At 37.1% G+C, this 22,998-nt stretch overlaps 1 protein-coding gene across 1 annotated transcript; it reads left to right on the forward strand.

Annotated features, from left to right (window-relative positions):
- Positions 1 to 13,388: 13,388 nt before the first annotated feature.
- LOC145094022 (transcription factor UNE10-like) lies at positions 13,389 to 22,490 on the forward strand. The gene is made up of 6 exons (XM_079032279.1): positions 13,389 to 13,668; positions 14,439 to 15,105; positions 21,006 to 21,101; positions 21,184 to 21,249; positions 21,478 to 21,849; positions 22,154 to 22,490. The coding sequence occupies exons 1-6, from the start codon at positions 13,547 to 13,549 to the stop codon at positions 22,241 to 22,243; spliced, it is 1,413 nt and encodes a 470-aa protein (XP_078888405.1). The 5' UTR covers positions 13,389 to 13,546; the 3' UTR covers positions 22,244 to 22,490.
- The last annotated feature ends 508 nt before the right edge of the window (positions 22,491 to 22,998 follow it).

A 22,998-nucleotide genomic window follows, 5' to 3' on the forward strand; every position in this document is an offset into this window, starting at 1 on the left:
GGTGTACGGCCGCACACCTTCATATGGGGGCAGCACACATTCAGAACTCCCAAGTATGAAGAGCATACACTTCGAAAATCAACATATGGACTCAAATGAGGAGTGTACGGCCGCACACACCCTCTGTACGGCCGCACACTCTTGTGTGCTGCCTCATACAGACTCCTGTCCGCACTCCCCAGCCGCACACTCATTTTCAAGACCATACACCCACTCTAATACCCATATTTGGCCCTAAACTTACATAAATCATTAAGTTTGGATATTATTTCATATTACATAGGAACCTCGCGTGTAATCAAGCCCCAAACCAACGTTTAGTGACCGAAACAGTCACATTTCCTCGTCTGGTGAGTTCATACCCCTACCCTTTTTCACTGTTTTCACTGTTTTCAGGGGGGGATACAAGCAAAGTACAATGGAAAATTGTACTTAAAACTTGTTTTACATGTGTATGTTTCAAAACTTATATGCCTTTAACACTGATAACCACAACTGATAACTGTTTGAAACTTGCAGGGTAATCATATACATCATTTGTGAAATTAGTTGTATATTGTTATGTTTTATTTATTTCACAAATGGTTTTCCACATTTTACCAGTTAAAAGCATGTCATTAGAACCTTTGAACATAAAACTTCGTACATTGTTTTGTCCTCGGTAACACTCCACAGAGATATGCGAGTGGAGGATTATCATATTATTACTAGTAAATTTGTTAGTCCTATATAATTGGAGACACGTCCTCGGCAAACACTCCACAGAGATACGCGAGTGGAGGACTGCCCCCGTAACCAAAATCTCTTAGATAGGGAGCGTGACTTGAGTGTATAGATCTATACGGGGCTGACTACCCCACACCTGGCTGCTAACTACAACCGAACCGAAATGGTTCAAGGGTGACGAAAGTCATAAGGTGATGTGGACTACTTATTGCCATATCTAGTCTATCGTATGGTTATGGAACTCGCAATTAGGATAACAGAAATTTACTTAATAGTAATAATGAATAAAGTAGTCAACTTACTTAGTAAATATTAGTTTTATATACGTGTTAAAACTAATACATTTCACAAGATAACCAGGTTTTCAGAATACATCTTTCACATTTGGTAACCAACATTCAGGAAAATATGGGATTTTCCTAGGGAACATTGTACATAACCAGAAAAGTGTAACAAACCAGATAACTAAACTTTACATTTCACAAGGGTAAACATGCTTTCAGTGTACATTTTTACATTACATTTTGGGATTCAATAACCAACTTTTAAGAAAATATGGGATTTTCTTGGTGTGTAACTTTTCAGAAACGGAAAGGAACTTGTACATTTTTCACAAAACAAAACCGCTTATGAACTCACCAGCGTTATGCTGATTTTCAAACTGCTTGTATTCTCAGGTCCGTATTAGACAGGTACCCGATGACTCCTTTTGGTGAAGATGGTGCGCATTCAAGACACGCCTTGCTTTTGTTTATATATACATATGTATAACAATGTACAACTTTACTTTTGAAAACAAATGTAAACTTTTAATATATGTAATGTAATGGTTGTTTACTTTACTTACTATGTGCATCAGATTTGATACTCAACATGGAGTCAACCCCGGAAATGTTTCCGCCTTCGGTTTTCGGGGTGTGACAGATTGGTATCAGAGCCCTTTTTTATAGTGAATAAAGTATACCAAACCTTACATGGTATAAAACTATAAACACTAAAGGGCCTAAGTGCTCTGAGTTAAAAATATCTTCAAACTATAAGTATTTTCAAAAGTACACATGTATACCGAACCGTCGAGATCCGTAACTACAAGTAGAACAAAACATAAGTAAATGGGTGTTGTGTATTGCGGTTAAACATGGGCAGTTATGTAGTCGTGTCTAGGATCAATATAGCCTGGCCAACTATATTCATTCGAGACACGGCCAACATGTGCTTGGGAGTGACTGTGGTATGGGGCATGCCTAAAACTTACCCTAATACCACAAACATTGAGCCAGTGTCGTAGCGAATCATGAAATACTATGGGAGTATTTCTCGAGCCAATCCTTTGTAGAAATCCTCGTTCACGTATAGATCCTTGATCATTCCATTAGCGATAGTTTACCTGCTTTGATAACTCTTTCCTGCTTTATCGCTTATTCGAAATATATATTTGTCATATCTCTCGATTCGATTCAAAGGACTTATCATCCTCTCTTTCTTGATCTTATTAGATCAAGATGCCTCCAAGAAAGAGACCCAGCTCAAAGACCAACAACCCTCCGCCACCACCTCCTCATGAATTTGACCCCATGGTATTTCAGGCAGCTGTTACCGCTGCGGTGGCAGCTGCTATGTCTCAATTGAACACTAGTGCTTCCGGTGGTTCGGGAGGCGGTACTCAAACTCAGGATCAAGAAAGCAATCAGGGACACCAAAAGGAGGGTTCCTATAAGGACTTCATGAATGCGAAACCAACATCCTTCGATGGCACTGGAGGTGTCATTTCTTTATCTCGATGGTTCGAGAAAATCGAATCAGTCTTTGAAATTTGTGCCTGTGCGAAATCTGATAAGGTCAAGTTCGCAGCCTGTACCTTCATTGATAAAGCCTTGACTTGGTGGAATGGCCGAGTCAAATCTCTGACCCTACCCTAGCCAACGCCATGGGCTGGGAAGCCATGAAAGAACTCCTAATAGCCGAATACTGTCCCCGTGGTGAAATGCAGAAACTAGAACATGAGCTCTGGAACCTGAAGATGAAGGGTTCCGATATTGCTGCATACACTTCTTGATTCGATGACCTCGCACTTCTCTGCCTGGGATTGGTCACTCCTGAAAGTAAAAAGATAGAAAAGTTCATCTGGGGGCTGACCCAACCAACTAAGGGAAACGTCTTAGCTGCATGTCCGGATACCTATGATAGCGCCAAGAGTTTAGCCCAAACCCTAATTGATCACAATGATGAAGTCGAGGAAACCACCATCGCTCCTGAACCGACCAAGAGGAGTGGTGAGAAAAGAAAGTTCTGGAAGAAGAAGGATCAATCTTCCCAAGGATCCTCCAAGAGACAGCAGACTGTAGCAGTCCATGCTGCTGCTACCCCTGTTGCTGTTGCTTCTATTGTGGGATCCAAAGCTCTAACTCCTACTAGCAGATATGCTGGTAATCTCCCTCTGTGTGACAAGTGCAAATATAACCACAACCCCGGCCCCTGCCGAGAACTATCTTGTACCAATTGTGGTAAGAAGGGGCACATGGTCCGATTCTGCAAAGCTCCGGCCCAATCGGCCAATCAATCATCTGGAGCAGGCATTGGTCAAGCCTGCTATAACTGTGGAGAGGTTGGGCACTTTAAAAGGAACTGCCCCAAGAAGTCAACAACTGATAATACCGGGAGGGTTCTAGCCATAGGACGGGAGGAAGCAATCGCCGATCCCACTGTAGTCTCGGGTACGTTCCTTCTCGACAACTCATATGCTAGTATTATTTTTGATTCAGGTGCTGAAAGAAGCTTTGTTAGTCATTCGTTCAAACATAACCTAAAACATAATCCCCAACCTTTAACTAAAATGTTTACCGTCGAGATGGCTAACGGTGAGAAAGAAAGCGCCAGCGAGGTGTTCATAGGTTGTACTCTTACCCTAAATGACCATTCATTTCCCATTGATCTGATGCCAGTTTCCATAAAGAGCTTTGATGTCATCATTGGCATGGATTGGTTGAGTCCCAATCATGCTGATATCCTCTGTTTCGAAAAAGCCATCCGTCTCAACCTTCCTTCGGATCAAACTCTCGTAATCTATGGCGATAAACTCAGTCCCAATCTTCGTATCATTTCCTGCATCAAAGCTCAAAAGCTTTTGCGAAAGGAGTGCATTGCATTCTTAGCCCATGTAATCAATGAGAAACAGGAAGTTAAAGACCTCGCGAGCATCCCCGAAGTCTGTAACTTTCCTGAAGTGTTTCCCGAAGAACTTCCAGGAATCCCTCCCGAACGTCAGCTCGAGTTCCGCATTGACCTAATTCCTGGAGCTACCCCTGTGGCAAAATCTCCGTATCACTTAGCTCTAGCAGAAATGCAGGAGTTATCCAGCCAACTCAATGAGTTGCTTAGTAAAGGATTCATTAGACCGAGTTCCTCGCCCTGGGGAGCTCCGGTATTGTTCGTTAAGAAGAAAGATGGATCCTTTCGGATGTGTATCGACTACCGTGAGCTGAACAAGTTGACCGTCAAAAACCGATATCCTCTTCCGCGAATAGATGACCTCTTCGATCAACTCCAGGGAGGCAGTTACTTCTCCAAGATAGACCTTCGGTCAGGGTACCATCAGCTACGAGTTCATGAGAGTGATGTGTCCAAAATAGCTTTCAGAACTCGGTATGGACACTACGAATTCGTAGTGATGCCCTTCGGTCTAACCAACGCACCGACAGTGTTCATGGACCTGATGAACCGGGTGTGTCGTCCTTATCTGGATAAGTTCGTCATTGTATTCATTGATGACATACTTGTCTACTCCAGAAGCGAAGAAGATCACAAACAACACTTGAGGCTAGTGTTGGAAACCCTTAGATCCGAGAAGTTGTACACGAAATTTTCCAAGTGTGAGTTCTGGATTCGGAAGGTAACTTTCCTCGGTCACGTGGTAAGAAAGGAGGGTATTCATGTAGATCCTTCCAAGATTAAAGCGATAGAGAATTGGTCGGCACCGAAGTCACCCACAGAAATCCGACAATTCTTGGGTCTCGCCGGCTATTATCGGAGATTTATCCAGAACTTTCTAGAATCGCCAAACCCTTAACCACTCTAACACAAAAAGGTGTACCCTTTTGTTGGAGTGATAAGCAAGAAACTGCATTCCAGGCGTTGAAGAAATCCTTGTGTTCTGTCCCTACCCGAAGGGACAGAGGACTTCGTTGTCTTCTGCGATGCGTCTAATCAAGGCTTAGGCTATGTGCTTATGCAAAGAGGAAAATTAATTGCTTATGCCTCTAGACAGCTGAAAGCACATGAGGTCAACTATACCACACATGAATTGGAATTAGGAGTCGTAGTCTTTGCATTGAAGATTTGGAGACATTATCTCTACGGAACCAAGTGTACGATCTTCACTGACCATAAGAGCCTGCAGCACATCTTTGATCAGAAAGACTTGAACATGAGACAACGGCGATGGGTAGAACTACTCAGTGATTATGAGTGTGAAATCCGTTACCATCCCGGCAAGGCCAATGTGGTAGCAGATGCCCTTAGCCGAAAGGAGAGTTCAAGCCGAAAGGTGAAGACCCTGACGATGACCATCCATTCCAACTTATCCATGCAAATCCAAGAAGCCCAATTAGAAGCCCTCAAACCCAAGAACGTGTCAAACGAAGCCTTGAGAGGAATGGAAAAGAAACTTGAGATTAGAGGTGACGGAGTCTACTGCTTCATGGATCGAATCTGGATTCCAAAGTCCGGAGGATTCAGGGAGATTGTCATGGAGGAAGCGCACAAGACTAGATACTCTGTTCACCCAGGTTCGGACAAAATGTACCTGGACCTCAAGAAACAATACTGGTGGCCAAACATGAAAGCTGAGATAGCTATGTTCGTGGGCAAGTGTCTAACTTGCGCCAAGGTTAAAGTTGAGCATCAGAAACCCTCGGGTCTGCTCCAACAGCCCAAGATACCCAAATGGAAATGGGAAATGATTACCATGGATTTCATCACCAAGCTACCCAAAAGCCCGAGTGGGTATGACACCATTTGGGTAATTGTCGATCGTCTGACAAAGTCCACCCATTTCATCCCAATCAAAGAATCATTTAAGATGGAAAGACTTGTGCGAATTTACATCCAAGAGGTAGTTCAACTGCACGGTGTACCTGCGTCCATTATCTCCGATCGAGATAGCATGTTTACCTCCAGATTCTGGCAGTCCCTTCAGAAGGGTCTCGGAACCAAACTAGACATGAGCACGGCGTATCATCCTCAGACCGATGGACAAAGTCAGAGAACAATCCAAACCCTGGAGGACATGCTTAGGGCATGTTTCATTGATTTTGGAAAGTCGTGGGACACACATCTACCTTTGATCGAGTTCTCGTACAACAATAGTTACCACACCAGCATCAGGGTTGCCCCGTTTGAAGCCCTATACGGTCGTAAGTGCAGATCCCCTCTGTGCTGGGCCGAGTTGGGGGACACACAGCTAGCCAAGAGACGAGTCCCCGATAGTGCTCTCACTGGTCCTGAAATCATCCGCAGAACCACTGAGAAGATCATCCAAATCCGAGAACGATTGAGAGCTTCACGAGATCGCCAAAAGAGTTACGCTGATAACCGTCGGAAACCTCTAGAATTCCAGGTTGGAGACTGTGTCCTGTTGAAGGTCTCGCCCTGGAAAGGCACGGTACGCTTTGGAAAGCGTGGAAAAATTAACCCTAGGTACATTTGACCCTTCGAGATCCTTGCCAGGATCGGTCCGGTAGCCTATAAACTTTGTTTACCCCATGGGCTCAGTAACATCCATCCCGTCTTCCATGTTTCAAATCTCAAGAAGTGCCTATCCGATGAAACCTTAGTGATTCCTTTAGACGAGATCGAGATCAATGAAAACCTCAACTTCGTGGAGGAACCGACCGAAATCATGGATCGAGAAGTCAAACGTACAAAGCAAAGTTGCATCCCGTTAGTGAAGGTCCACTGGAATGCCAAGCAGGGACCGGAGTTCACTTGGGAGCGTGAAGACTCGATGAAACAGAAGTATCTGCATCTCTTTCCAGATCCATGATTTGTAACTTGACTTGTATCTTAATTTTGAATTTCGGGACGAAATTCCCTCTAACAGGGGGATAATGTGACAACCCGAAACTTCTAACCCATGTAATTGATCTAGCACTAAAACTTGAGTTCATTGTCTTTTATTAAATCTTGTGGTTTCATTGAGTGCTCTAGACTTAGTATAATCTAATATATGAGTCTTAGGAAGGGTTGGAGAGTGTTTACTATCATAATATCGGGCCAAGCTCACTAAATAAAGTGTGTGCGGCCACACACCTGTGTCCACGGCCACACACCCAACAGCAAACACCCTCAACCTCACACCTAATTCAATTTATGGATGGATACCCCTTCATTCATTCACTTAGATGTTCTCTTCCCTCTCTCTACTTTCTCTCTCTAAATCATCAACCAAGAACACTTGGAAGGCTTCATAATCGTGATCTCATAATAATGTAATGTATATGTTCTCATAGTAATAAGTACTGACTCATGATTGAACTGACTCATTGTTCTAGCAATAGTATAAGTATTAAGCTGTGCTACCCCGATGGTAACTTACTAATGATGTAACTAGTATGTATGAATATGGAAGAACTTTTATGACTATATATGTACACATGATATATAATTAATATTGAAACGACCTTCGGACGGATACCCGATACCCCACCAGACCACATCGCATGCGCGAAAAGGAAATAGGGCGGGCGGCCGTCCTAAGCCTTTTAAACATTGCTTATATAACTATACATATATCGGCATGCAATTTATAATAAGTATAAAAGAGTTTAAGTACAAGTAATTCATAAGTAAAAGATTTTGTAAAGCAGTTTGAAGTAAAACAGTTTCATAAACAGTTTGAATAGTAATAGAATCATTGGTTTTGTAGTTATTAATCACATGTGATTGATGTAATAACTATAAGTATTTAACTTGTATTCCCCCTCCCATAAAAGCATTTAAAACATTTAAAAGTATTTCAAAGGTTATTTAAAGGGGTATGAACTCACTTGTGGTGAGTGGATTGGATTGAAGTGTCGGACACGGTGCTAGGTGACAAATGGACACTTGTACACACGCACGAGCCTAGTTATCATATAATGAACATATATATAACTAATTAGCCAAGTTATAACTAATAAATTAAGTTCGGACACTCTATAACATGAAAACACTTTGTTTCAAGTGTTAGAGATCACAAGGGTTGCAACCAAGTGTTTGTAGGGCAAAACTAGAGTGTTTGTGTGACAACCCGAAACTTCTAACCCATGTAATTGATCTAGCACTAAAACTTGAGTTCATTGTCTTTTATTAAATCTTATGGTTTCATTGAGTGCTCTAGACTTAGTATAATCTAAGATATGAGTCTTAGGAAGGGTTGGAAAGTGTTTAGTATCACAATATCGGGCCAAGCTCACTAAATAAAGTGTGTGCGGCCACACACCTGTGTGTACGGCCACACACCCCACCGCAAACACCCTCAACCTCACACCCAATTCAATTCATGGATGGATACCCCTTCATTCATTCACTTAGATGTTCTCTTCCCTCTCTACTTTCTCTCTCTAAATCATCAACCAAGAACACTTGGAAGGCTTCATAATCGTGATCTACTCCATCTTCAAGCTAAGTATAGTGGTAAACACTTGGATCTCAAGCTTAAAATTCATTATGTTCATCATATTCATCATCCCATGAAGGTGTACGGCCGCACACCTTCATATGGGGGCAGCACACATTTAAAACTCCCAAGTAGGAAGAGCATACACTTCGAAAATCAACATATGGACTCAAATGAGGAGTGTACGGCCGCACACACCCTCTGTACAGCCGCACACTCTTGTGTGCTGCCTCACACACACTCCTGGCCGCACTCCCCAGCCGCACACTCATTTTCAAGACCATACACCCACTCTAATACCCATATTTGGCCCTAAACTTACATAAATCATTAAGTTTGGATATTATTTCATATTACATAGGAACCTCGCGTGTAATCAAGCCCCAAACCAACGTTTAGTGACCGAAACAGTCACATTTCCTCGTCTGGTGAGTTCATACCCCTACCCTTTTTCACTGTTTTCACTGTTTTCAGGGGGGGGATACAAGCAAAGTACAATGGAAAATTGTACTTAAAACTTGTTTTACATGTGTATGTTTCAAAACTTATATGCCTTTAACACTGATAACCACAACTGATAACTGTTTGAAACTTGCAGGGTAATCATATACATCATTTGTGAAATTAGTTGTATACTGTTATGTTTTATTTATTTCACAAATGGTTTTCCACATTTTACCAGTTAAAAGCATGTCATTAGAACCTTTGAACATAAAACTTCGTACACTGTTTTGTCCTCGGTAACACTCCACAGAGATACGCGAGTGGAGGATTATCATATTATTACTAGTAAATTTGTTAGTCCTATATAATTGGAGACACGTCCTCGACAAACACTCCACAGAGATACGCGAGTGGAGGACTGCCCCCGTAACCAAAATCTCTTAGATAGGGAGCGTGACTTGAGTGTATAGATCTATACGGGGCTGACTACCCCACACCTGGCTGCTAGCTACAGCCGAACCGAAATGGTTCAAGGGTGACGAAAGTCATAAGGTGATGTGGACTACTTATTGTCATATCTAGTCTATCGTATGGTTATGGAACTCGCAATTAGGATAACAGAAATTTACTTAATAGTAATAATGAATAAAGTAGTCAACTTACTTAGTAAATATTAGTTTTATATACGTGTTAAAACTAATACATTTCACAAGATAACCAGGTTTTCAGAATACATCTTTCACATTTGGTAACCAACATTCAGGAAAATATGGGATTTTCCTGGGGAACATTGTACATAACCAGAAAAGTGTAACAAACCAGATAACTAAACTTTACATTTCACAAGGGTAAACATGCTTTCAGTGTACATTTTTACATTACATTTTGGGATTCAATAACCAACTTTTAAGAAAATATGGGATTTTCTTGGTGTGTAACTTTTCAGAAACGGAAAGGAACTTGCACATTTTTCACAAAACAAAACGACTTATGAACTTATCAGCGTTATGCTGATTTTCAAACTGCTTGTATTCTCAGGTCCGTATTAGACAGGTACCCAATGACTCCTTTTGGCGAAGATGGAGCACATTCAAGACGCGTCTTGCTTTTGTTTTTATATATACATATGTATAACAATGTACAACTTTACTTTTGAAAACAAATGTAAACTTTTAATATATGTAATGTAATGGTTGTTTACTTTACTTAGTATGTGCATCGGATTTGATACTCAACGTGGAGTCAACCCCGGAAATGTTTCCGCCTTCGGTTTTCGGGGTGTGATAGTTGGGGTTCAAGGGTAAACTCCTTTGGAGTTTACGGTTTTAATGACCTTTACCCAAGGATTTTACGGCAGTAAACTCAAGGGTTTACGGTCGTAAACTCTACTCCTTGTAACCATGTGTTGTTTTGAGGTTTTACAAGTCTTTTGAAACACTTCTACTTGGTGGTTTGGCCTTTGGAAGGGACTAGCGCAACAAAAACACCCCTTGGAGGAGTTTACGGCCTCATGGTCATTTGCCTTTGGGTTTACTACCGTAAACCCTTATGGAAAAGGGTATTGCCCTGTTTTCAAGTCCTTAGCACAACAAGGTAATTGTCTTGGTTAGTTTTTTGGCCTAAGGAAGGAATATGACCCATTTAAACATACATTAGGGTGTTTACGGTTTTGGGAGATCCCCAAACCATAAACACCTAAAAATGGTGGTCTTTGGTGTTTTTCAAGGCTTACACACATAAAGGGAAGGTTTAAACATGTCAATGTAAGGCTTAAACATCAAACTAGGGCTAAATAAGGGACTTAGGCACACTTTGGTGCCTTTCTTGGTGTTTACGGCCCAAGAACATTCTTGGACCGTGAACAACTTAAACCTTGTGTTGTTGGCATATTTTCTTGATGTTTATATGTAACACTAGCTTAATAAGACTCAAGGATGGAAGTACTTACTATAAGGAAGCTTACTCTTTTGGTATTTGGGGAGTAAACACAAATGGCTAGCTTTTGGGGAGTAAACTCATGCATAAGCATGAGTTCATGAATTTTTGGGTGATTTTTCGACCCGAACATAAAAATTTGGCCGCGAGCTTCTAAGACACGAGGTGTTTGCGGTTTTTAAAAATCAAAACCCGAGACAACACTTTCTTTCACCCATTCGTTTAAAAATAATATTAAAATAATCAAACGAACTTTAAATTTATTAAAAATAAGAAATAATTACATTAACTTATAATAAGAAGTGGTTGACTTTTAGGGTTTGACCGAATGGAAATTTCGGGTTGTCACATACACGTATACTTTAAATAGCATTATCAATAATAACATCCTATTTTATTTGTTCTTTTTCCACTATAGCATTGCAATAATATACACATTTCATACATATAATACACACATATACATACATTCCACATTTCTTACAAACATACAAATACACATTTTGTGCATACATACAAATACACTTTTCATACATACAAATACACATATACATACATTCCACATTTCTTACATACATACAAATACATATTTTATACATAAATATAAATACCCTTTTCATACTTACAATCTACATTTCATACATAAAAACACCAAAATACACAAATATGGGTAATTTCACATAATAGGCATAAATACACAATTTTTTGCAAATTATCTCGAAATTAAAGGAGAAAGGTATCTATGGTGGTCGAAAATCAACAATGGTGACCGTAAAATCAAGCTCTAATTGTGGGTGACACAGTCAAATACTACAAAAACTGAAAATACCATTTTTAAGAAATTAGTGTAAGATATAAGCTGAAAATTGAAGTTGCAAGAGAATGAAATATAGAAATAATGTAAGGGATGCTCACTGTCACCGGTGAAGCTTTAAAATCGTTGGTAGCAGCCGACCCGTCACCACAATTAGATGGCAAACACCGGTTGTGGTGGTTGGCCGGTGGTTGAAGGCAAAAGAAAGAAGAACACCGATCGCCGGTTAAAGCTCGAAGAAAGAAAGAAAGCAACGAATCAGAAGGAACAGGAAGGAAGCATGAAGAAAGAAAGAGATATCTAGGTCTTATTTCGTCGACGTTTACCGGAGACACTCAATAACGGCGACGAGAGGTTTTTACCGGCAACAATTTATTATTAACGGCGACACCAAAGGAGAGAATTTATCCTGCTTCTTTTTTTTCAAGACTTTTAGCAGCAAAAATTTTACCTTTTAGCAGCGACAAAATGTCGCAAGTATCGAAGTTGTGCGAGAAGAGCTTCCAAACCATTTGATTAGAACGTTGATCCGACGGTTGGGATTACTAGAAGGGGTACCAGGATTCGGATCGTAGAGCATTACCGGCGACTCAAGTTTGAGTCGCCGCTAAAGCTCCGTGTCGCCGCTAATAGCGTTGTTGGTATTAACCTGATTTCTTGTTGTGATATACATTTAAAAAACATATATTTACAAAAAATTCAAATATACTGATATATATTTTACGCAACGTATGAATATTTACATAGTTGTTTATAAATTAAGATTTAAACATTGTACCATATTATTTTTATTTTAGGGTATTCACATGTTAAAACATAAATCATGTTACAATAATCACAGTTTAATATCGTGAATGGTCATTTCCATTACTTTTGCGCTACTTTTCGGCCTTCCCTCTCTTATCTAATTTTCTTTGTTGCTTTTTTCTCTGTTCAACACCAACTACCCGAAGTGCATTTCTTTTTCTTTATTTCCCTCTCTAAAATTGTTCCTCTGGTTCCTGTGGTCAATCCTGAGATGGTTCCGCAACTGTACCTACCACACTTATGATTGAGTTTGAATTGGTTTAGATAGACAACTCCAGCTACACGTATTTAGATACTCCCTATTTATGTCTCCCCCTTACAATCTATCTTTTTCAATAGTGGCCCATCTAAGTTTGGCCAAAACGTTCGTATCTTAATTGACATACATAATATGTATTGTATTACTCATTTGTATTTTTCAGATATATATTACTACATGAAAATGATGCCAATACGTATACATCAAGATTAACTATTTATATAGATATGTATTGTTTACATCACAGCTGTAACTGGTTTGGCTTGAAGTGATATCAAATAAAATTTTAGAAGTCTAACACATGATAGAAAAAAAACATACGTATTTTCTTATAATTTGATCATCCCCATTTAAATGTAAGTCAACTAAGGTACCGAAATGCATATACTTATTAATTTACTTCTAGATATATATTAAATATTTTAATCCTTGACATTATAGAGTTTGGTGACTGATGGGACTGTTATAGTCACATAATCACATATAAATAGACGTCTTTAATTTATATAATTGAATCTTTCTTTGAAGCAATCTAAAAATATCATGTTCATAAATATATATCATTATAATGAATAGGTTGCAAATATAAACATTTTTTTTTATCATTAACTAAAAATAATAAAGAGTAATCTGTGGTCCATTTTTTTTTCCTTTCTGACATTGTTCTTATCTCTCTAGATTTTTTGTAATTTCTACCAAAACAATAAATGCACTTGTGTAGCAATTTGCCCTCCAAAGTGACCCCAAATTTTCCTAGGCCATATATGTAGAACCTACAGCCAAAAGGCAGCTGTTCCCTCTCTCTTTCTCTATAATGAACCACATATTCACACCCCTAAACAGTATTTGGCATCTCTTTGTATCTTTCTTTTTTGCACTATTCAAACATTCAGCAAATTCTTGAAATATGAGTCAGTGTGTACCAAGTTGGGATGTTGATGATAATCCTGATCATAATTCAAACGTTGGGCGTCTCAAGATCAACTTACGTGCATCTTCCAACTCCATGTTTTCCAATGATGTTCCCAAGTACGTTAATAGTAGTACTAGTTCCTTTTCTTTTCTAGAATGTATTGAATTATATAATGTTTAATGGATTATAATGTTATCATTTCAAGGTTAATTCATCTCTTCAAATGTTTTTTTGTCATACAAATACTTTGAACTTATAAAAGTTAAATAGAACATATGATTATGAAAAAAAATCATTTATTCATTAATTATCTACGGTAAACTGTCCAATGATATTGATTTTTATATCATTAAAACGTTAATGTTGGCATCTTATATATCATTGATTTTAATCCACTAGACGTAACTATATATTCTATACTTTTACTTTTGCTTTTAAAAACTTATGTGAAATTCACACACTAATTGTGATCGATATAAATTAGTATCCATCTATTTCTTTAATTGTTTTCAGTTAGTCATTTCCCTGTCCTTATATTTTGAAGATTTTTAGTTAGAAATTGTATTATCGTAAAAAATAAAAGATGAAGTAAAATAAAATTTTATATAATATGATGACTTCGATATCTTTTCTTTGTATTAATAACTTGTTTTTTCAACGTGCGAAGAAGTCACTATCTTATCATTTTATGTAGTCACGTTTTAATTTTATCAGTTTTTATAAAAGGAAAATGGGTCATTTCCGTATTCATGCATGTTTTAGTTCATATTTAACCGCAACATATATGAAAATCTTAAAACATAAATTAATAGAAAAATAAAATATAAGCATATAGGTGTTTATGTTTTATAAGTAATAAATTAGTTGTTCTTTTATGTTTTTGTAGACTAGATTACGAAGTGGCGGAATTAACATGGAAAAATGGACAAGTAGCCATGCATGGCTTAGGTCCACCGCGCGTGGTAAACAAGGCAACAGCTGCGTTTTCCAAATACGCCTGGGATAAGCCACGCGCCGCCGAGACTCTCGAGGCAATAGTCAACCAAGCCACCTTCCTCCCCTACGGCAAATCCCAAATGGAGTTCTACGCCGACGAGCTGGTTCCATGGCTACACAGCCAGACCTCCAACCTTGCCACCGGTTCCGCCAGCGCGTCAGTAACCATGGCCATGGACGCGTTGGTGCCAAGCTCCAACACCCATCTTCAAACGCTGCGGTCAGCTGCTAATGGCTCCGTGGTTCCGGGTTCCACTCGGGTGGCGTCGTGCAGTGGTGATCAGTCGGGTTTTATGGACCAGAGGGTGGCTCGCAGTGGTGCGGCGGCGGCGCATGAGTGGAGCAGCTGCAAGGACCAGAGTGTAAGTGGTAGTGAGACTTTTGCTGGAATGGAGAGTGGTCTACAAATGACAGTTGAAACTTGCGAGAGGGAATTCGGTGGGAAAGCGTTCACCTCTACTTCCACAGGGTCGCCGGAAAATACCACCTCCGGCAAGCGGTCTACAGAGTCCACATCTCCCGATGATAATGACTCCGTTGGTCACAGTAAACGTCAGGTATAGAATTTTATACAACAGATTAACAAATTTTCTTTATTTTTATAAAAAGTATTGAACTAAAATTGTCTATTTAACCCAAAGATAATTTCACTGAATGAGAACTCATTTTTGTTATTTTTTATTTATTTTTTGTTTTTTTATAATTTATCAAGTGAATTAGATTGATTATAAATTTTAGAAACTTATATATATATATATATATATATATATATATATATATATATATATATTCTCAATTCTGACAACCATCTCCTGTCATCATCGACTTTCAACACCTCTCTCAATTCTGACAACCATCTCCTATCATCATCGACTTTCAACACCTCTCTCAATTCTGACAACAACCTCCTGTCATCGTCTGACTTTCACCACCGACACCTCCTGTGACCACCACCAATTCTAATGCCAAAACCAAATCTAAACTAAAACCCAAATATGATATTAGAACTAAAATCTGAAAACTATAGCCAATGCCAAATCCTAATCTAAAATCTTTAATGCACATTGATTTTTGAGATGAAATTCTCAAATCTAAAATCAGTCGTGAAATCCCTCCGGTGATTCGTGTCCTATCTCCCTTCTCAACTCTAGCAACAATTGCCTGTCACTACCAAAGAAGAGAGAAGAGTTGTCAAACAACAGATTTGTGAACATAATATAATTATGAAATCTTGATGTAAAAGGGTTGTTCATGTCCTACCCTCAATCACAAATTTGAACAGAAAAGATAAGAAAGGATGACATGGAAGGGAGTTGTTAAGGGTGTACCCTAAATCACATATCTGAATGTAGATGTTTGTTAAAATTTAAATCTCTGCCTCTCTTTACCCATGTCTTGGTATCACACGAACACACACACATAGACACAAGGTTTATGTGTTTTCTTTGCTCGAGTGAGGTTACCATCTTTGGCGATTAGGTCTAGTGGTGGTGGTCGGACAGTAGTGGTGATGTTGATGCTTTTTGGGAGCTGCTCTTAGAGAAAAAATATTGATAGAAATATATTAGGTTAGAACATTAGTGTAGATGGGTGGGTACAATGCAAATAGGTCAATAAAATGACAACCACTAATGTCTAACGACGATAGGGACTACCCGGGCAAGTAAATGAAAACTCAAGGGACGGTCCAAGTAAAGTTTTTTAAAATACAAACTGAATGTATCTTTTAGCACCTATACAACGGATAATTCGTGTAATTATAATAGTCCCTTATAATCACATAAAGGACTATTATTATATGTCGCAACCATCATTTAATTATTTTGAATAAGACATTGCTATTATTGTCTGATAATCAGTGGAGATGACAATTAGTGGAGATGTCTGGATTTTATTGTGAGTTTATCATTGTTACATTTTCAATACTGCTTAGGTAATGTTAAAACAATAGTTAACTTAAATTAAAAATTACATGGATCAAAACTATAATTAATGAAAATTTTAAACTATATGGACGGAAAGTATAATTATTTAGTTTTTGAAAGTAAAAACTACATTAACCAAAACTATAATTAACAAAAATTAAAAACTATAATGACTAATAGTATAATTATTTAAAATAGAAAACTATAGTGACTAAACATAAATAATCTAGGGGTCTAATACTACAAGGACCGAATATATATTATTAAAATTAAATACTATAGGGTTTATGGGAATACGAAAGGCGGCCTCTTAAGTTCCAAGTCGGGTATTGGTTACGAATGGGTAAACTCCGAGAAGGGTGTTGGATGCGACTGGATGCAAGTTAGTGCGAACGATCGCAACCCATCGAAGTCCTTAGTAAATAGATGTGAGCCTCGAAAGTTCCTTGGATGCGAACGAAGATACAAACCTCGGAAGTTCATTGGGTGCGAACCACCTCGGAACATGGCTAGTTGCGATCCTCGAAACACTAATTGTGATCCTTGGACCACTAGTTGCGAGTCTCAGAAATCAGTGGACTTTCTGTGAGATGTTTGCATGGCTATTGATGTCGGTTAAAGCTGGAAGATTCTAGAGATTCTTTTGGTTCATTTTAGATTTCAATAAGTCTTTATTAGGTAGTTTCATTTTTATTTAATAGGTAAAAAGTTTTCTTTTTGTAATCAGGTTTTAGGCTACAAATAGCACCTTTGTGGAACATTGTAAGCATGACCGATGGAATTTGAAATGAAGAACTTTTATGTTTTGTTAAGTTTCTTACTCACCCCTTTGTCAATTCTAGGATGTGTTTTCTAGGTTGATTCGAATTCAAATCAATAGGTTGTGATTTGTCTTCATCAATACTCAATCTATAGGTCTATATTGTTTATCAAATCTATTTTTTCTTCTTTTCTTGTTGATTAAGTTAGTGTTTCCGCTGCTTTCTTAAAACCCAAAATAGAACCCCCCCCCCCCTCGTATTTGTATCATATGTGGTATCAAAGCTCAGTTCTGATCGACCAATTCGTGATTATGTTTGATTTCATTCGCTGATAAGAATTATTGTTTTGTTGAATTCGCACGAAGGGTAAAATTCCTACCAAGTGTGATTTCTGTTTTTTTTGTTTTGATTTCAGTTTTCATTTGCTATTGGTTGTGATTTTCTTGTTGCTGTTGTGATTCAACGAGTTCTTTTCTAGATTTTCCTGGTGGTTCTGTTGAAATCGCATCTAAAGATGCCATGAATTTCGAAGATCCAACTTTTCTGAATCCTAGCGATAATATATGCGTGGATTTTAAGAAGAAGAAATGCGACATCCTAGACATGAACTGCTAAGGGTTATCGAAGTGTACAAGATAAACGAATTCCCTGAATTCGTTGTTGAAGCCGATACAGAAAGTTATTTGGATTGGGAGAGAAAATTTGATAGAACTTTTTAGTACAAAGAGATGGATAATGAAAAGTGTTGTAAGTATATGATCATAAAGTTAAGTGGATGAGCTTCGTTGTGGTTTGAAGGTTTAAGGACCAGGATAGATCATGAAGGTAAATAAAAGATTTCTTCATGGGTATCTTTGAGACAGAAACTTCGAAAGAGATATGTATCAATTCATCATAGGATGACCATCTATAGGAGAATGGTGGCTTCCAAACAATGGAAGATGAGTGTGGGTGAATTCATTAATGAGTTTGAGAAATTATCATTGCTAGGAGAGATTGAGGAGGTAGAAGAACAAAAGATGGCTCGTTTTCTTCGTGGAGTGAATTATATCATCTCTTTTATGGTGAAACTTTATCCTTACTATGATTTTGACACACTTTGTAGCCTTTGTTTGAAATTGGAAGCCTAGACGAAAAAGAGTTATGAAGCGAATTTTAGTTTGGAAGATATGAACACCAAGGTTAGTCGAAATCTAAGAGTGACACTTATACTCCTATCGATGCAAATGGCTCTATGACTGCACATAAAACAACTGCTCCAACTAAGGAGGCGAAGGATACTAGATTGTCAAAGGTTCGATGTTGCAAGTTTCAAGGTTTTGGACATTATCAGAATGTGTGTCCAAATAGAAGGGGTAACAATAAGAGATGATGTTGCGATTCGTGATGAGTTGTATTAGGAAGAAGGGAAAACAGGAAATACTTATGTAACTGAAGAAGCTTGTGAAAGCGAAGAAGAAGAGGAAAAGTACATAGCGCAAAAGTGTGATACGGTTTTGGTTCTTAGAGTGTTACAACCACAAGTGGTGCAAGCTGATTGCGATCAAAGAAATCAAAATTTTTGTTCAAAATGTCGTGTGAATAACAAGTGGTGCAGTTTAATTATCGATAGTGGAATCTGTACGAACATTTCTTGTAGTGAGATGGTTGTGAAGTTGGGTTTAGTTACAACTGACCAACCTAAGCCATATGAACTTCATTGGTTGGATGATGGGGACAAAGTGAAGGTAACAAAAGAGGTGAAAGTCAGTATAGCCATGGTATCGTATCAAGATGAGATTCTATGTGATGTGAATCCAATAGATGCTTGCCATCTCTTGTTGGGACGACCTTGACAGTATGATAAAGATGTGATTCATAGGGAATGAGCAATGAGTATGAACTTAAACACAATGGTAAAAAAAATTGTGTTATCACCAATGTCTTCTACTGAAGTAAGATCGATGATCAACAAACAATCCAAGAAGTCAAACCTCACAATGTTGCCTAGCAATAGGTAGGTGTAACAGGTTTTTGATCAAGAGGATATGATGGCCAAGGAGGATTCAAAAATGGAGGAGATTGAGAAAGCGAAAGGTTCAGTTGTAGGTGTGATTAGAGTTTCAACAAAGACTGAGGACTACTTTGAAGGTGATGAGACAAAGAAGGGAAAAGAGCTTGTGAAAGTTAATTCTCAACCATTATCTAAGATCAATGATTCGTGTGATGTCCGTCCAATGCCAAAGGAAATTGAAGAGTTGTTGAATCCAAATGCGGTTTTGAAGAATGATTCTAACCAAATTAAATCTATTAAGTCCATGCTTGATGTTAGTGCAGTTGATTTTGATGTTTAAATAATTTGGGTTTGGAGGATAAGACTGTTGATTTGTCTGGGAGTGCGAATTAGAATGCTAAAGATCACTTGCAATTGAGGACAATTCATTTTAAAGAGGGAGGGGATGATGCGAATGCAAAAGGCAACCTCTTAAGTTCCAAGCCGGGTGAATGGATAAACTTCGAGAAGAGTGTTGGATGCGATTGGATGCGATTGAGTGCGAACAATCGCAACCCATCGTAGTCCTTAGTAAATGTTTGCAAGCCTCGGAAGTTCCTTGGATGCGAACGAAGATGCAATCCTCGGAAGTTCATTGAGTGCAAACGAGGGTAGTTACAATCCTTGGAACACTAGTTGCAATCCTTGGAACACTAGTTGTGAATCTCGGAAATGAGAGGAGTTTTTGATAGAAGTTTGCATGGCTATTGATATCAGTTAAAGATGGAAGATTCTAGAGATGCTTTTGGTTTATTTTTGCTTTCAATAAACCTTTATTAGGTAGTTTCCTTTTTATTTAATAGTTTCTTTTTGTAATAAGTTTTTAGGCTATAAATCATCCCCTTTGTAGAACATTATACGTACGATTCATGAATTTTGAATTGAAGAACTTTTTATATTTTGTTGAGTTGCTTGCTTGCCCCTTTATAAATTTTAGGAGGCATTTTCTAGGTTGATTCGAATTCAAATCAATAAGTCTTGATATATAAGTCTAGATTGTTTATCAAATCTATATTTTCTTGTTTTCTTGTCGATTAAGTTATTGTTTCCGCTGCTTTCTTAAAACCCAAAAATAAACACCCCCTCGTATTCCTATCAGGGATTAAAACTGTAACTAATTGAAGTTCAGAACAAATATCAAAAATATAATTATCTTAAACTAAAAACTACATGCACCAAAGCTATATCTAATATAAAATGTAAATTATAAAAACAAAAACTTTAACTATTGAAATTAAAATCTACATAGACTAGTTATTCAAATAAAAAACTACAATATCAAAAAAAATAATTTATACAAATAATAAATCGTTGGTCGAGAAATTTTTTATAATTATTTTAAATTAACAAATAATTATAAAAACTAAACCTTTAATTATTCAAACTAAAACACTATAAAGATCAAAGTTATACTTAATACAAATTAAAAACTATTAGATCTAAAATTATAATTATTTAAAATTAAAATAATATCGACTAAACATGTAATTATCTCATTGATTCAAGAACCAAAAGATAAAGACTAAAAGTTTGAAATAAAAATATTAATTTTTTGGCTAGAAAACTAAAAGTTTCCTCATTAAACCTAATCAAAATTAGAAAGATTATATGTAATATAATTTTGAAGTTTAAATAATACGTAATTATATATTCTTAAAAAATTGTATAGCTAATGAAATTTATTACATGTATTTTGATTGTGTTTTGTATAATTATTTGACATAATTAGTTATTAACAGAAGGTAAGCAATATGGAAGAAAAGAAGAAAGGAAAAGGAAAAGGTAAATCATCAGAAAGAAGTAGAGCAGCCGCTATCCATAATCAATCTGAACGGGTATATTTTTACTGTTAAATATGTTTTGTAATTTTTTCTTAACATAAATGTGTATTATTCTGATTATACATGGCTTATATAGAGAAGAAGAGACAAGATTAATCAGAAAATGAAGACACTACAAAAACTCGTTCCAAATGCCAATAAGGTATATATATCTCGATTAAACCACGTTTACGCTATTATTGTATCACAAATCTTCTTTTCTTGATAAATAAAAAAAAACAGAGCTTTTATTGTATTATTGTAGTTAGAGTCTCACTTAAACTAGAAACAATCTTATTTGTATCCATTGGATCCTAAAGAAATTGTTTTGAGAGAATATTAAGCACTTAACATAACTAACATACATTATTATTACGTTTATCTTTCTTAGACAGACAAAGCCTCGATGCTTGAAGAAGTGATTGAATACCTAAAACAATTACAAGCTCAAATCCATATGATGAGTAGAATCAACATGTCACCTATGATGATGCCTTTAGCTATGCAACAACAACAACTTCAAATGGCTATGATGAACCCCATGGGAATGGGAATGGGAATGGGAATGGGAATGGCAATGCCGGGAGTCATGGATTTGAATAGCATTGGTGCAAACCGCTCCAGTATCCCCGGCATGCCACCTGTCTTCCACCCTTCTTCCTTTATGCAACCAACAATGACTTCATGGGATATGCACAACACTGCCGATCGAGTACCTAATCAAAATGATCCAATGAATGCATTTCTTGCATGCCAATCACAGGTAATTAGTTAGGGGGTGTTTGACTTAACTTTTCACAGCCAAAAGTCCTATTTGGAAAAGAAAAAAAAAACAAAAGATGTTTGCTAACTAGTTTTAAAAAGCTGCTTTTGGAGTTTTTATATATAGAAAAATAAACTTTTTGGAATAGTTAGGAAATCCTGATTTTTTATAACTTTTCCAAAAAAGACCTTTGGACTTGAAGCTAAGCCAAACACCCCCTTAATTATGGAAAATCACTAGATCGATTATTAATGAGTATTTTGATAGGATGTATAATTTAATAGGACAATTAATCTGTATGCAGCCAATGACGATGGATGGTTACACTAGAATGGCAGCTTTGTTTCAACAGATGCAGAGCCAACCTTGCTATTCGGGTCCAAAAAATAATTGATATTAGAGTTTTTTCATTTTTCATGAATAAGTTATTTAATTTAGAGAGAAAGTTGATTATATACAAAATGAGAAACTATTCAAGTTCACGAATAATGTGGAAAAAGGAATAATGATAGACAATAAGCATTTGGTTAGTAGAACATTCCTAGAAGAAATAGACATTGTCAAATGAATTGCAATGTAAAAATATGTCTTGCATTTTGTTGGAAAAAATATGAATGGTGAAACACTCGTTGCATGGCAAATTTGAAATAATCATTTTAATAAAGATTAAGAATTCATTTAAAAATAATATTTTTGCAGTTCCATACAATTAAATTTTACATTTTACGTTTAAAATTGGTCAAAGGACACATGGGTGTAACAAGTAGTTAAAGAGGCAAGGAGACACGTCACACAACCTAATTATGACATCCTCCTTGATAAATAAAAAACTTTTTGCCGCATATCACACTCTTATTGATTTGACCACTTGTCATTTTATGGTTATTTTCAATTAATTTTTTTTCACATAGCATTCTGTGGTTTTTTTCATTTTAATAATTTGCACATAATATTTAAATTTAATAATTACAATAAATGTAATAATAAATTAATTTTAATTTCATTAATTGACTTTCTTCTAATTTCAAATTTTATAAATTGAAGTTTCATTAGTTTCCTTTGTTTATTTATCTATATTATTTGTTTAATTTAAAAGAGAAACAAACAAGTTAATTTTAATAATTTATGATTTTTCTACTTTTTTCTTAT

This window comes from Lactuca serriola, chromosome 3, assembly GCF_051521515.1.
Source record: "Lactuca serriola cultivar US96UC23 chromosome 3, Lser_US96UC23_V15, whole genome shotgun sequence".
Taxonomy (NCBI): Eukaryota; Viridiplantae; Streptophyta; class Magnoliopsida; order Asterales; family Asteraceae; genus Lactuca; species Lactuca serriola.